Source organism: Xenopus tropicalis, chromosome 7 (genome assembly GCF_000004195.4).
Source record: "Xenopus tropicalis strain Nigerian chromosome 7, UCB_Xtro_10.0, whole genome shotgun sequence".
NCBI lineage: Eukaryota > Metazoa > Chordata > Amphibia > Anura > Pipidae > Xenopus > Xenopus tropicalis.
Window position 1 is genome coordinate 90226337 of NC_030683.2, and position 14908 is coordinate 90241244.

At 36.7% G+C, this 14908-nt stretch overlaps 1 protein-coding gene across 5 annotated transcripts in view; it reads right to left on the reverse strand.

Annotated features, from left to right (window-relative positions):
* Positions 1-14908, reverse strand: part of plch2 (phospholipase C eta 2) — a 365570-nt gene that overhangs the window by 104677 nt on the left and 245985 nt on the right. Inside the window, exon 1 of one of the 5 annotated variants that reach the window (XM_018096045.2) lies at positions 14756-14897. The exons of the other annotated variants lie outside the window; for them this stretch is intronic. Coding sequence (XP_017951534.2) covers positions 14756-14810 — 55 coding nt within the window. The 5' untranslated portion in view covers positions 14811-14897. Of the gene's footprint in view, positions 1-14755; positions 14898-14908 lie in introns of those variants that run through there. 5 annotated transcript variants of the gene reach the window in all.

Below are 14908 nucleotides of genomic sequence, written 5' to 3' on the forward strand. Positions count from 1 at the left end.
ACAATTATATTCTGACTAAATATGATCATAATCAAAATTTATCATTTACATTTATGGAGCCCTTGGTCAATATTGGGGAAACGAAATGCCTTAAATGGCCTCATCCCACTTGAGGTTTTCTGGACAGTTGTTCTAGGTATATATTAATGCCTTACAGTCAAATTGTTTCCTCCTTGTTTCTTGTTAATTCTTCAATGTGCTCTTTTACTAGCCCAACATATATACCATATAGAGCAGTCATTATTGGCAATTAGTGAAGAGCCAATTTTTATGGCAGGCATGAATTCGCAGCAAAATTCCACATTTCACCACTGGTAAATTGGTTTGCGAACCTTTCGTGAAATTTTGCAGCGAAATGAGTAAAAAAAAAAACATCAGGTCACATCAAAAAAGTTGCATGGCACCCGTGTTTCACAAATTGTTTGCCGTTTTGCTAATTTTTCGTCAAAGCTAAAAACGGGACAGGTTCGCTCATCGCTATTGTATTGGCCTATGCATTGAGAAAGAAATGACTACTAGTACTAGTTATTGCCTGCTGTAATAGATAACAAAAGCAAGGTATGCTCAAGATTTTGTAACTCACATGGTTCATTTATAAAAGCTGTTAGAGCACTAAGGGAAGCAATATAATTCCCCTTAGTACTTATTCACCCTACACTTGGATCTGGGACATTGCTGTGATCTGTGATATACGTAACATTGTTGTTGGGTGCAAGGCAGTCCAATACTTACCACTAGCCGTAGGCTGTACTCCCTAATTTGTGAGTCTGAATGATGTATAGCTTAGGGGGCAGAATGGGGACACCCACGTGCATTCCCAAGCTCAACTTTCATAAATACAGTTGACAAACTCAGGTAGCACTGTATTCACCCAGAAATTATGGGTCCTTACACTCCATTCTTAAGGGCTAGAACCTGTGCCTGTGAAATCTCACAGTGGTGCTGGTTAAATAGCGTGAAAAACATGCCGGTTTGTTTTTTTGCACTTGCACCCTGCCCACAGTTTGTAACTGACCCATCAGATGTTTTCATTAAAAAGTTCACTAATGCTTTCAGTGAAAAAAAAAAAGCTACAATTCATGGTACTGATTATTATTATTATTATTAGTGTTCCATGTGTTAAACTGCTGTCAATCTACATTTATTTCCCAGCATGCCAAGCATTAGCATACATCTAAATCCAAGCATGCAAGCCACAGTGTTGATGCTTTGTGAATTAGCAAAGCTAAAGATATCTAAAAAATGTATTTGCTCTTTAGGTAGATAAGCCTGTTAGTGAAGCAAACCTCCTTTGAAATGTTTTGCAGAGCACAAAAGCTTGTGTAGGAGGTTACTTTATTTTTTTATTAAAATAAAAATATACCATGTTTATATATAGAAGCTTCCTTACTTTTTAAATGTTCTGTAGAGACTAGCAATTCCATCAAAATCTTATTGTTTCAATAGTTGCATTAGTTAGCACGAATGGTGGTAAATTGCACCAGTGTAGTCCTCTTTTCTATACATGATGCAGGCACCAATTAAAAAATGATGTTATACTATATAGAACCTGGAGAAATTTCAGGGGAATACACATGTATTTGTCACAAGACAGAAAATATGTATTTGTTTCAACCCTGTCTTAATATAGTATCAGTGCTTACAGAGGTCAGTGCTTCTCATTACAAAGGGTCTGTTCCCAAGACATTCTCATTTTTAGGTATGATGGTACACAAGAGACCGGATACATATAGAGAACATTTCTTGAATTAGAATTCCAGAACTATGAACAAAGGTAGAGAAAAGATCAGACAACTCTTAAATGTTACATTCACAGCTTTTCAGCATTTATGAGCTTCAGGTGGGGCCACACTGTTTTAAAGTGTTCAAATTGTTTTTTTATTTAGCCATATTAAGAAATAATCATTTGACCAAAAGAATATGAAGCATTCCATTCAATTATTATTTATACTAGAACACTACCTAGTGATTAAGCAAGCTTAAAATTTTATCAAAACTACTGAAAAACACATTAATCCTGTCAATATCTGTCTTGTAAACTTTCCCCATGATTGAAACCTGACCTAGTTATGAGGTCTATGATTTCATTATAAAAAGAAGACAGGCTTTCATATCTCCCCCGTCACACCAAACAACCTAATCTTGGATATATACCAGCTGGTTCATTACAGTCTAAATAAAAATATGGATTACAAAGTTGATTTTTTTTATTTTTACTTTGAAGTCCCATCAGATTTATGTTCAAATAAAAGATATTAATTACTGTGACTTATAAACTGGTGTTATTGATGCATGAGCATTATTATTGCTATTTTAATCTTGTGTCTATAGGGTGATTATTAATACTGTCCTTTATTCTGAAGGAGATGCAGCATGTATAACACATCAAAATAGGAGTGACCTTTTATAGTAGCCAGACAAAGTTATAGGGAGTTCACCAAGATAGGTCACATACTGTAGGCCCTCTATTGCTAGAGCAAAGAAAGTACATCATGGTAGCTTCCAGATAATCAATCAGACTTCGAATTGGGAGCCCTGTTGAAGAGCTAGTGAGGAGTATGCTTTTGAGTGGTCGCTCTCCATTAGTGCTGGAGCAATTTACTGCTAATTTTATAACTCCAACTACAAGATTATAGAGCCACTACAGGTTTGCTGAATAAATTATCCATATAAATTCATACATGCTTATGCCCTAGTTTACCTATGAAAATGAGCACCTTGCCCATCTCACAGACTTGGTGGAAATACTTTTTTGTGTCATTTTCAGTGCATGCTGGAAATGACCATAACATTTTGCCTTAAAAATCTTCATAAAAAGTCTGTATTAACACAATTTCTTATGTTTAACCAGATCTTGACTATTTGGCCCTAAAAATGTTTTTTTTTTATGTCTGTGTGAGGTTCAGAGTACAAAACTTTGTCTGGTTTGAAAAATTAAGAAAACTGGACAGAAATGCAGTTATGCAATAACCCTGCCTTGGCGTCATAGCCCCACCTGACATCATTGTGCCTGCCTTTGATGTCATCTTGCCCTCCCCAGCACCACTGCCCCACCCCTGATGCCAGTTGCCCCACCCCTTTGTTTGGGTTTGGCCACCAGCAAAGGTGGAAACCCTAGTCAGGTACATAAAAAAAAAACTAAGAATAAATTAGTTTATTAGTAATTGTCAGAAATTGTCAGTCTCTCAACAGCTCCTACTAAGGTTGATTAGTCATTGTTTAACATCTTTAGTAAGTGGCAACAGGATTATAATCAACATAGCCATGTTTCTTAGAGACATGAGGCCAGCATTCTGGTCCTCCCAACTCACTACAAAAGATGTTAAAGACCTTAAATTGACTTGGCACTTTAGCAGCTTTTTGTCTGGGGAATTCACTACAGAATGTGTCACCTGACTCTCCAGAAGGGGTTAAGTAAGGTAAGAATACACGGTGGAATCCAGCTCTGTAGCTACAGACTGCAAGTACCACTGTCGAGATTTTACCTAGCAAAACTTTTATTCAACTTTTACATTAAAAAAAGCCATTCTCAATTCAGTTACCGGAACTAAGCTGCTATTTTTAGGTGAGTTGAGGGCATCTATTCTACCAACCAATACTAAACCTTCTCTTTTATTTTCAAAAGGAATGAATCCTTTGTGTCTAGTGGTTTGATCTTAAGAAGATTTTTTTTTTTTACCATTTTCCACAGGGAAATCGCTGCATTTCTTTCAGACTCATAAAGGATTTTATAATGAGCCATTGGAAACATGAATCGGTGAGGAAAAGCTGAACCTTTATTTTGCTGAAAGTACATTTTATGCTCTACAAATATTAATACCTTTTTCCTTCCCCAGCTATCGTTACTACAGCAACATAGAAAAGGGGGGTTTCCTTTGGCAGTTGCTATGATATGGAGGCTTTATCCTCTTTTTCTCAAGGTTACCCATAAGTTGACATATGGATTGGGACTGGGCTGCCAGGCTTCAAAGTCCGAGAAAGTTTTCATTTCCCAGAAAAATCTGTGGTGTATTTGAGGATTACATAAGCATGGAGAGAGCTTCAGTACACAAAGCCATTAGTGCCGTATTCCTGTGCTACTAAATTACATGAGACAATTATTGCTTTGTGTATTTGATATTAACTTAATGCTCTGCAGCTCTTTTCACCAGAGAACAGAGAAGCGATGCTCTAAAATATGCTTGTTATCAAGATAACCTGTTATCTACTTCAGCAAAGGCAAAGTAAAAATAAGGAAAACTTAAAGTATCTAGAAATGTCTTGATATTTGTTTTTTTACAGATACATTCTTTTCTTTACTGTTAAAATTAATGTCTCTCTCTTGTCCTCTTAAAGTAAAAGTACACCCCCAGAATGAATACTTAACCAACAGATAGTTTATATCACGTTAAGTGCTCTATTAAAGAATCTTAGCACATTGGAATATATATATCAGGAAATATTGTGCTTTTCCCTTGAGCCACCATCTAGTGACTGTCTGTGTGCTCCCTCAGAGGCCCCCTTACAGGAAATTAAGCAGCTCTAACTGTAACAGGAAGAAGTGTGGGAGCACTATCTATTAATTGGCTGGTGTGACCTAACATGTATGTGTGCATTTGGTTTGTTTATGTGCATTGTGAATTGTATGATTCCAGGAGTATCATTATACTAAAAAGCAGGGTTTTACATATGAGCTTTTTTAAGCAATATATTTTGCTAGGGGTATAGTTTTCCTTTAAAGCACCATCAACAAAATTCTACGCAAATTTATTTTTCAATTTATTAATAATGAACTAAGCAGGAATATGCCGTTATTTAAATGTCTTGTTAGATGATGCACCACAATCATGCACATATAATCCTTTGTATTCATTGCATTGATTCATATGCAGAAAAAATGGATTGCACGCCAGGGAAAATGAACCAAGCTGTCACAGTTGTAAGTGAAAAATGCCTACAGATTTATCACACAAAACTACAAAACTGGATGAACCTGGCCCTATATTAGAGTGTGAGGGTATAACTATCAGTGGTGCAAAGAGTTTACAAAATGTGTGGGACACTTGCTCTACTGACCCTTTCTTTCCCCAGTAGTCATTTAATATCCTTATTTGCCCCTTTGCCCAACACCTGCAACAACCTGTTTAGCTGCTCTGAAGCATCTGGTCAAGGGGGCGGGGATGAACAATAACAAGGAACAGTCAGCTTCACCAATTTAATACCACTCTTGTAGCAACATGATCAGCTATCTTACTTAATAAATTAATTGCCCAGTGCTTGTTAGAGGTAAAGGGTAAAAGCATAAAACCATTCCTATAATTAATTATAGTGTTAAAAAGTCAGCATTGTTTGCTTCTTATTATGACATTTCACAGCCTAGTACAGGTACGGGTCGGTTATCCAAAATGCTCAGGACCTGGGGGTTTTCTAGAAAAGGGATCTTTCCGTAATTTGGATCTCCATACCTTAAGTCTGCTAAAAATCATTTAAACATTAAATAAACCCAATAGGATTTTTTTGCCTCCAATAAGGATTAATTATATCTTAGTTGGGATCAAGTACAAGGTACTGTTTTAAAATTTACAGAGAAAAGGGAAATCATTTTTAAAAATATTATATATTACACACACACCCATTATATATATATATATATATATACACACACACACACACATACTGCATATATAAGCCTAGCATCCAGTATTTAAGAATATCTATAGCATTACAATGCATATTTAAAGCAACCTTTGTTTTTTGTAATGGCCTGCTTTAGAATGTGGTCAGAAATTCAGTAAATTGGCTATTATAAATAAGAATAGAGCTATTTATATTGATCAGGCTGCATAAGTTACTAGCAAAAAGGCAGTGTAGCTTGTTCTCAACAATTTAATGGGCAGTCAAGCTCTGTGTGACACATTCTGTTAAATATTTCCATAATCACGAGCATCGGCTTTGACATTGTATCGTTCTTTGTCCTTAAGGCACTGTCACACTGAAAGGTTCAACAATGAACTATCATATACCATACTGCATAATATAGCACTGAAAAAGGAATGCTAGCAATAAATCACAGAACAGGTTGATGACACTGGCTTCATCTGCTCTTCATCTCCTCACATGATAGCTAGAAGGCTAGGTTCACAGGCTATATTGTCACTGCCTGACATACATAACTGACACTGCAGTTCAGAGCAGCGATTAGGCTTATATTCATGGATGGTGATTTTCAGACAGCGAGAAGAGCAGGGTTGTGGCATTTGGATAAATTGCAAATATGAGCATTTTCCTAGCCCAGGCCTCTTCCCTACTACCAGATACCTCATAGAGTACAACAAGACTTTATAAAGAACACAGGGCTCTATGTTTTGACGTATATTTTGTATATTTAGTTGTGAAAGCAGAAAAAGCAACATATTAAAAAATATGGATACCTCCTAACAAGAGTATGGTTGCCGAAAATCAAACGATTGGCCATTAGCTTCACATACATCAGAGCACAAGCCAGAAAGCATGGAGGATATTCACTGTATTGGTTTTCATCTACTGACCTGTATTTTAGCATCATTTATCATCTAGTGTCCCTTGGTGCATGGATTAAGGGTCATTCACATATTTAAAGTACTGTTTTTGGGCAAATAGGCAACACAGATGGATATAATATTCTTTATTTATATAGCACCACACTGTGGTCAATTTTTATTAGGATCCAATTAACCAGCCTGTGTTTTTTTTAAGTGTGAGAGGAAACTGCAGTACCTGGAGGAAATCCACACAAGCAAGGGAAGAATGTATCAACATCCATAGTCCATACAGACCCCAAGCTGAAACTGGAACAGGCACCCCAGCACTGTAAGATAGCATTGATAACCTATGTGCTACCATCCTGTCCCAAGTGTTATTTATATAAAAAGCTTAGAGATAAACACAAACAGGTCACAATAAAATCAAACAAACATTCTAAATACAAATCTTACCAATCTGACCAATTTTCATGTTAGGTGATGCCACAATGCTGCCACCAATCCACAAAAATTCCTCAGCCAGCCAAGAGATCCCAGATTTTTGCTGCTGCAGGGGAGGCTTTAAAGTTTCCATGTTAAAGACAGGCGTTTTATACAAAATATGAAAAAGAATGCTACAAGTGGTATCTTAGTATATACTGCAGCAAATAATGGTTGTGCATATATTTTGGTTGTTATAGTAACATTTGTCAATCCTTCCAAAAGATGGCAAAATGAACTTTTCCCTGAGATGCATGTGCTTCATAATATTGCATGGTGTGAAACTGTTCAGAGTTTAACAAAATATTGTTATACATTATTACTGCTCTGCCATTCTTTCTCCCCTCTTCAGTGCTGCCACAGTAACAATCAACTAAATACATTAATAGATTGAAATATAGAATCCATTCCATCTTAATGATCTTGCCATGCAGACAGTCTATAAAATAGGATACAAAACAAAGTCCTTAGTTGGTGCATTAGAGGATTGTTTTTGTTTTCCATCCTTATTTCCACATTCAACAAAAATCTCCTCTATTTCAGAGCTCTATCCTAAAATAACAGTCCAAAACAACATCCGCTTGGCTTAGAGGTCCTCAAGAAAAATACAGTTACTGAAAAATAAGGTTACGTGTAGTTCGTAACTGTACATTATTGATTCCCAGTGAACACCTCCAGTTTGCCCAGGACTCTTTAGCCAGCAATGTAACAAGCAGAAACAACACATTTAGAAAATCCACACCCACTAAAAACATGAAATACAAGTGACAACAGCCTTTTCATTTGGGCTTCTAAACCTGGCTCAAGCCTTAATCCAGAGAATGCCCCTGCTCTATCTAGCCAGAGGATTAACATCCTACGAAAGAGAATGAAAAAAGAGATTAATTTTACTCCCATTGAAATTAGTCACTTTCCCAAAGGTAATGTCAGCCCTGCTAATATCAGTGAATCGTCAGCATAAATTAACTGTTTACGTAACCAGGTTGTTGCACTCCCCAGAGCATAACAAATGGAAAGTCAGTGCTCGTTCCCCAGAGGGTCACAGGTTTCGTTTTTTCCAGCTAGCATGCCACTTATGAAAGGGAGAGAGGGAGACAAGTGTTCTGTATATTTCACACCAGACATACTCATATCGCTTTGTTTGATTAACAATCATCACTTGACCTAAATGATTTCCTTTTCCTTTATACTAACCCACAGATGCTGCACAACCACAACATGCCTGACCTTTTATCCAGAATCCAACTAATCCTCTATTGCAGCATACTACTAAACCATAATGAGAAATTCAGGGAACTCAGCCATGTAGTAATGTACGCTGGAGGAGCCATAACGTGCATCATTCAAGGGACTGCTTCAACTGTTTCCTTATCAGCCAAACACTAAAGGGTATTTACACTGCTAGGTAAATTGTTAAAACTTAATGAAATAAACAAGAATTTTAACAAAAAAATGTATGCAGTGTTAAAAGGTATGTAGGAATGACTACAGCACCCAGAAGAATAAACTCTATCCATAGTGGTAGTCTGAATCTGTTTATGATTGCTGATAATTGACCAATACAAATGATTACTAACCTGCAGACAGCATGACACAAGTGTGACACTGGAGTCCACTGCCTGATTTTCAAATAACTGGATAAGTGGCAACATGGCATTCTCCGCAAGAGGGGTTAATGTTAGAAAAATCCCTTGTACTTCTTTTCCTCCATCATACAGCACAGAAGTGCTTAGGAACTAAGCCTATTAAAGCTTGTTTCTATTCTTACTTGCATCCTTAGGTAAACTTCTGGTGGGGATGCAAAACAAACACAGAATAAATGGTTCCCTTCTATTACATTGGTCATAAAAGAATGTTTTTGGAGACTTAAAGGCCAGTAATTTAAAAATGATGTCTATCACTTCCAAGAGCATCGTGCAATTTCTTTAGCAGTATGGGTGAGTATATTAGTGCAGTGTCATCAGTGAAAATCATACTTTGGGAATGTGCAATTAGGTTTATCCTCTCATTATTACTTTGCATAAAAAGCTAAATATATATTGACATATGCTGATGTGTGTAAGTGTGCCTTATTTTTTTCCTCAGAATCAGCAAGTAATGATATTTGTGTGTGCTGCATTTAACATCCTGTGAATCTCTACTGCTGCTTGCCTATGTGGTCTAACCAGGCAAACAACCTATTATGTATCACACGCCTTTTTTGTCTGCCCATGGATGTACTTGAAACAGATCAGCATTTGGGTACCTACTTCATATATAGGGACAGATTAATCAAAATTTGAGTTTAAAGCTCAATACATAAAAACGTATTCATGTTCTATTCATTCCTACGGGATTTTTGGAAGCATATTTATCATTGGGTGAAAGTTAGAACTCAGCATTTGATAAATACAGTTCTAAAAATCCCATAGGAATGAATAGAATGTGAGCAATGTTTTATGTATTAAAGAGGACCTGTCACCCAGACATAAATAACTGTATAATACAAGTCTTTTTCAAATTAAACATGAAACCCAAATTCAACACATGCAAACCCATTATAAAGGCATTTAAAAATCCCTGCTGTCAATCATATATTGCTTGCCCCGCCTCTATGCCTTAGGGGCAGACAATAACTTTAGCTTTCCCTTCAGCTAACTGTGTAGCCAGTGCACGGGCCTGGGCATTTGGTCCCCAATTCTGGCACATAAACAAGATTTTGGCATGATACACAGCTTGCCTTCATAAGAGTGTCCACAAAATGGTGCCTGCCTGCTTACTTTGATTGAGTAATTCCAAGACGGAAGGGAACAAGATTTATATTATTTATATAGAGTAAGTCAAGTTTATTTTGCTCAACTAACAATATAGAAAATAATTTGGAGTTATTTCTTAGGTTGACAGGTCTTTAAGTTTTAAAGCCATATTTTGCTAAATTTGCCCCATTCTGTTTCACTAATTGATTGTTTGCTTTAAGACTCCGATCCTGCCTACCAAACTTGCCTCTCCAACGAGATTGATACAGGGTTCTAATCTCCTTTGCTGTATGGATTACAGTATCACTCTGATGTGTTTCATAGCTGTTGGGTCATCCCACAATTTCTAGATTTCTTTCTTTTTCTTTTTGGTTACCACATCAGCTTGTATCTTTGTGCAACACCAATTCACTGTTTTCCCAGAGGAAGGTTACAGACAATGGCCAAAAGTTTGGATCAACTTTTTTGAACAGAAAATCATTTTGTTAAGTTCTTCACTTGCACCAGGTGATCTGGCTTAGAATTAAATGGGATTGCACCTCTTTGAAGAAACACGATATCCAGAAAAAATGTTAACTTCTTTTTTCCCTTTAATAGTAAAACAGTACCTTGTACATTGTACAGTACTTGATGACAGATCCATGCTGGTGGCAAAACAATCCTATTAGGGTTAATTAATGTTTAAATGGTTTAATAATCCACATTATGGTGAAACTTCTCATCTGGAAAATCACAGGTATCAAGCATCGCACATTATAGATCCTATACCAGTATATATATTTAATTTTCAAGTGATCTTTTAGTAGACAAAGTATGGTGATCCAAATTACAGAAAAACCCCTTATCCAGAAATCCCCAGGTTCTGAGCTTTCAGGATAACAGGTCCCTTACCTGTAAATGTATTTATCTATAAAGAAATACATAGTCATGTATAACTATATCATTTACTCAAGGGTATATATATATATATATATATATATATATATATATATATATATATATATATATATATATAAGTATTAAATTAGGAGCACCTCCAACATTAGAAAGAGAATACAATAAAGCATTCACTTAATACATTTCAGTGAACTACATCGCATCTCAGCCAAGGGTCCTCAATAGCTAAAAAACTTGCTGTACAAATGTTAAGTGTTATTTGTGCCTCTTGTATGGAATTTCTACGGGATTTACTGGAAACTGACAATCTCCCATTGAACAAAAATCTTTTTTAGAAAATATAGGCTCATAGCTTAAAATGTACTTGGCAAGAATTGTATTGTTAAAATACAGCCAGTAAAAATGTTGTAACAAAGATTCCTGGTTAAACTAGCCTCAGATAACAAATGCTTTGCTGTTAAGTCAGATCTTTCTGAAAAAATTTTATGACTATAAATCTCACCCCATCCATCAGTATTCTGCCCCTATTATGGGTTACATATTTTAAATGTACACACATACATAAGGACATAGTGAGTAATCATGTAATAGCTTCTTTTCCCAAGGTAAGAAGCACCCAAACAAAACATGTTTCCCTTTACTTCTCTATAATTACATCATAAATGTTCTATGCAACAACATATGAAGCACTGGGGTCTTCAGTTTGGTTCCAACCATGGCAATAACTGCAAGGAGTTCTCCTTAGCAATGTAGATACTCTTTCTATCAGTCTACAATGGTATATAGTATTACTGATCCATCTAGACAGCTATTTATGGTTTGCCAAGACAATACTTGTTATTGTCCATTAAGAGCTTAGACGGTGAAGCACAGTCCTGTTTGACAAATAAGTAGACCAAGGGTCACAGACAGATTATGACCAAGAAGCAGGTCACTGGAAGAGCTCAGCAAGGTTTAACTTTCCAAAATGGAACTGAAAATGTTCCACGTGGCATTTGAGTCTTCCTGAGCATGTCATACTGAATCAGTCACCAAACATTCTAAAGAAATCTAGCTTGCTATGTAGGCTGCTATGTTTATTGCAAATGCCCCATGGGATTCTGACCTTTGACAAATGTAAATTACATTCTTGCATTCTGATTTCTTGTGGATCAAAGCAATTATCAAAACAAGAAATTATTCTCCTACTGAGAAAGACAACCAATACAACCTATTAAAAGATTCAAATTTCTGTCTATTGTGGATAGACAGGTAAGACTAAATATACAACATAGACAGCATAGTGAAGACATAATCTAATAATGTATTTTATATAATTACATCCCATTCTATGGTTTTCTATATTTGCTAGGTTTTACAGAAAGAGGTTTTCTTCCTATATTTGTTGGCCGCATAATATCTAAAACACACAAAAATATTGGCACAACAGGGCTGTTTAAGTGGGATAAACCCTGCTAGTTTATTAAGTGCAAATAAATGAGCAGGGTTTATACCAATTAAACAGCCCTGTTGTGTAAATATTTGTGCGTCTTTTGGATTACGGTGGAGAATGCTTATCCTTCATTAAATATTGTGCACCAGTCGGAACATATATGACAAGTCCAGGGTATGCTGGTGAGTCATAATATCTGTTGGATTATTTGGACAAACTGACTGACAGCTACAGAATATACTAGTACAGGAACAAGGCTATTCACATTTTAATTTCAAATATTGTGTGAAATTTTATTATTATTGCATTGTGTACATTTAATAGGGTGACACTACCCCTCAGTATCACTTGAAGAAGGAACAGCCCCCTGGAACATAGCACATTAGTTCATTTCACATTACAGCTGGGGAATGGATCCCATTTATACATGTGGGATTGTAACCCTGGATTTTTGCAGTTACCCATAGTGCTGTAAATTTTTTTGGAGGGGGTTGGCACGCACAGCAGCCCCTAGCCAGCCCTCCATTCATACACCCATCCATTCACTGAGGTAGGTAACAAAGTGCCTGGGTGGGGATTTCTAAAAGCTATGAAGAAAGCAGACCCCGCAGTCCAGGCCACCCTGTAGTGCATACTAACAATGATGTAGCTTTGCTGTTTTGACTTGAATGTTAACCCATATTTTTTCAGAACTAAGGTGACTAGGTTTCACCAACCATGAACTGATGATGTTTGTAAACATGAAGTCTGTCTTACAAATAAAGCCTTGATTGACATGGAGTCCTTGTTTAACTGTGAGGTCTAGCCAGATTTACTAGAACAGACAGCGATTGGTAATCCTCAGTGAATTAGAGACATGGTCATGTGCATTCACATGACCATAAAAATGGCATGATCTGAGGTGAGTACCTTAGCTAAAGAAGTGAAATACAACTCTTTTGAAGAAGAAAATGAGCATAAGCTTGGTTGGTAATCTGCTGGCATTAACAGTCATAAACAATGTTTAATGCTGACAGAAATAAAAGAACCGCAATTTGTGCTCCTCCTGCATACAGCAATATATTTAGAAGAGGAGAAATCCCCAAACACTGGGTTTGTCTGTCCTTCAGAACAGAAACTAGGACACTGCAGTACAAGGCCAGTGTCAGAGAAAATGAGTATGTGCATGGCATGGCAAGTTTGACAGTAGTGGTCTCAAAACAAATATATGAGCATAGAAACTTTTGGCTGAGGTGGAAGAGGTTAATGAAATAGAGGACTATTCCCCTATAGGCTAAAAAAAAAAAAAAAAGGGAATGCAGCCCAATGACCTATATATAGTATGTTTATATTTGATACCTGCGGACACATTTTGTTCCAATCACCCCCCCCCCCCCCCATTATCCTTTTAAGAAACGAGCTATGTCACTGCAGTAAGGTGCCTAGATAGATGGTCAAGGGTATGCATAGCTTGTATGTTATTTTTGTAGGAGTATTAAGGCATGACATATTTTGCTATAGAACTTTGATGTTAGCAATACTTCAAATATATTATATACATATAATATATTTATATGCTACTTTAAATATATGTTTTGATTTTTTCACAAGAAATCCCGGAGTTGCTGGTCTTTTTTATACTATCACTCTATAACATGCTAAAAGTCAATTACACCTTTACCCCTTTCAAAGAATCCTTTAACTGAAACGTATTCAATGCAAGGTTACCATATCACTTGAAAGATGAGGAACACTAATTAATGCATGTTGCAGGGCTGCATCAGCCCTGTCCTTCAAGCACAATTTTCTACATGTGCCCCCTGAATCTTTAAGTGATCTGATAACCCTTTTTAAATGTACATGAATTAAACATTTTCAGTGGTTCTAAAGTTATGAATAAAATAAATTGCTATTGAAACAACAGAAAACAGGCCTCCAAATGCTTTAAAACCAGTTGCTTAGCATTACTTTTTCTTTTGCTGTGCAAAACATTGTTTTTGGGTTGAGAACCCTTACACGCTGGTAATTTGCCCTACGTTCCCCTGCAGTGATTTTTTCCTGTGTTCCACTGCAGGGAAATGCAGTCGTTTCTTCCAGATGGGACCATGCCCATTCAGGCACATGTACAGGCCGGATGCAGTTTGATGTGTTCCACCTGTGTACAGTGCTTGCATGCATTTTCAAACAAATTTCTATTTACGTGATTGCTGGTAATCCTTTTGCAGACAACCATTAACAAAGGCCCCACAGCATGCTTGCCAACAATTTTGCTTAAAGAGGGAGATTTATGAATTAAACCTACTGTAGGGCCACATATAGTTCAACTTCATTATACACAGAGTATGTTTCATAAGTCTCTCCCTTTAAAAGGGAATGCTGCCATACATGTAGATGTGCTGCCCCTGTGTAGTGTGTTTAATATAGAATACCCAGAGCATGCAATAAGCAATTTTACAGCTCCTCAGCATTCATTTTTAAACTACAACTCTCAAGAACACCTGACAAAATTTGACAGTCATGTGTGTTTAAACAACTACACTCTCCATATTAACGTTAAACCCCTGTAAATATATGTGTCAGGAGGATGCACTAATTGCAATAATATCTGCATTTACAAAAAATGCAATATAAAATAAATACATTAGAAATCAGCCCTTTGCAAATAGATGTGTTTCCTGGAACTATAGATGGGGCCATGCAAACACCTTCCTTGTCACAATCTAGCATCTTACCTTGGTAATTGAGGCGTTTTTTCAAGCGCCAAAAGTGCCAGGAATAACGGACCATTCTGTCCTCTTACTGGCAGCAGTGTAACCCAGCTTTTTCCTGCAATCACCATTTTCTGATGCAGCTGGCAATTCCACCAAAGCCAGCAAGTGGCCAGA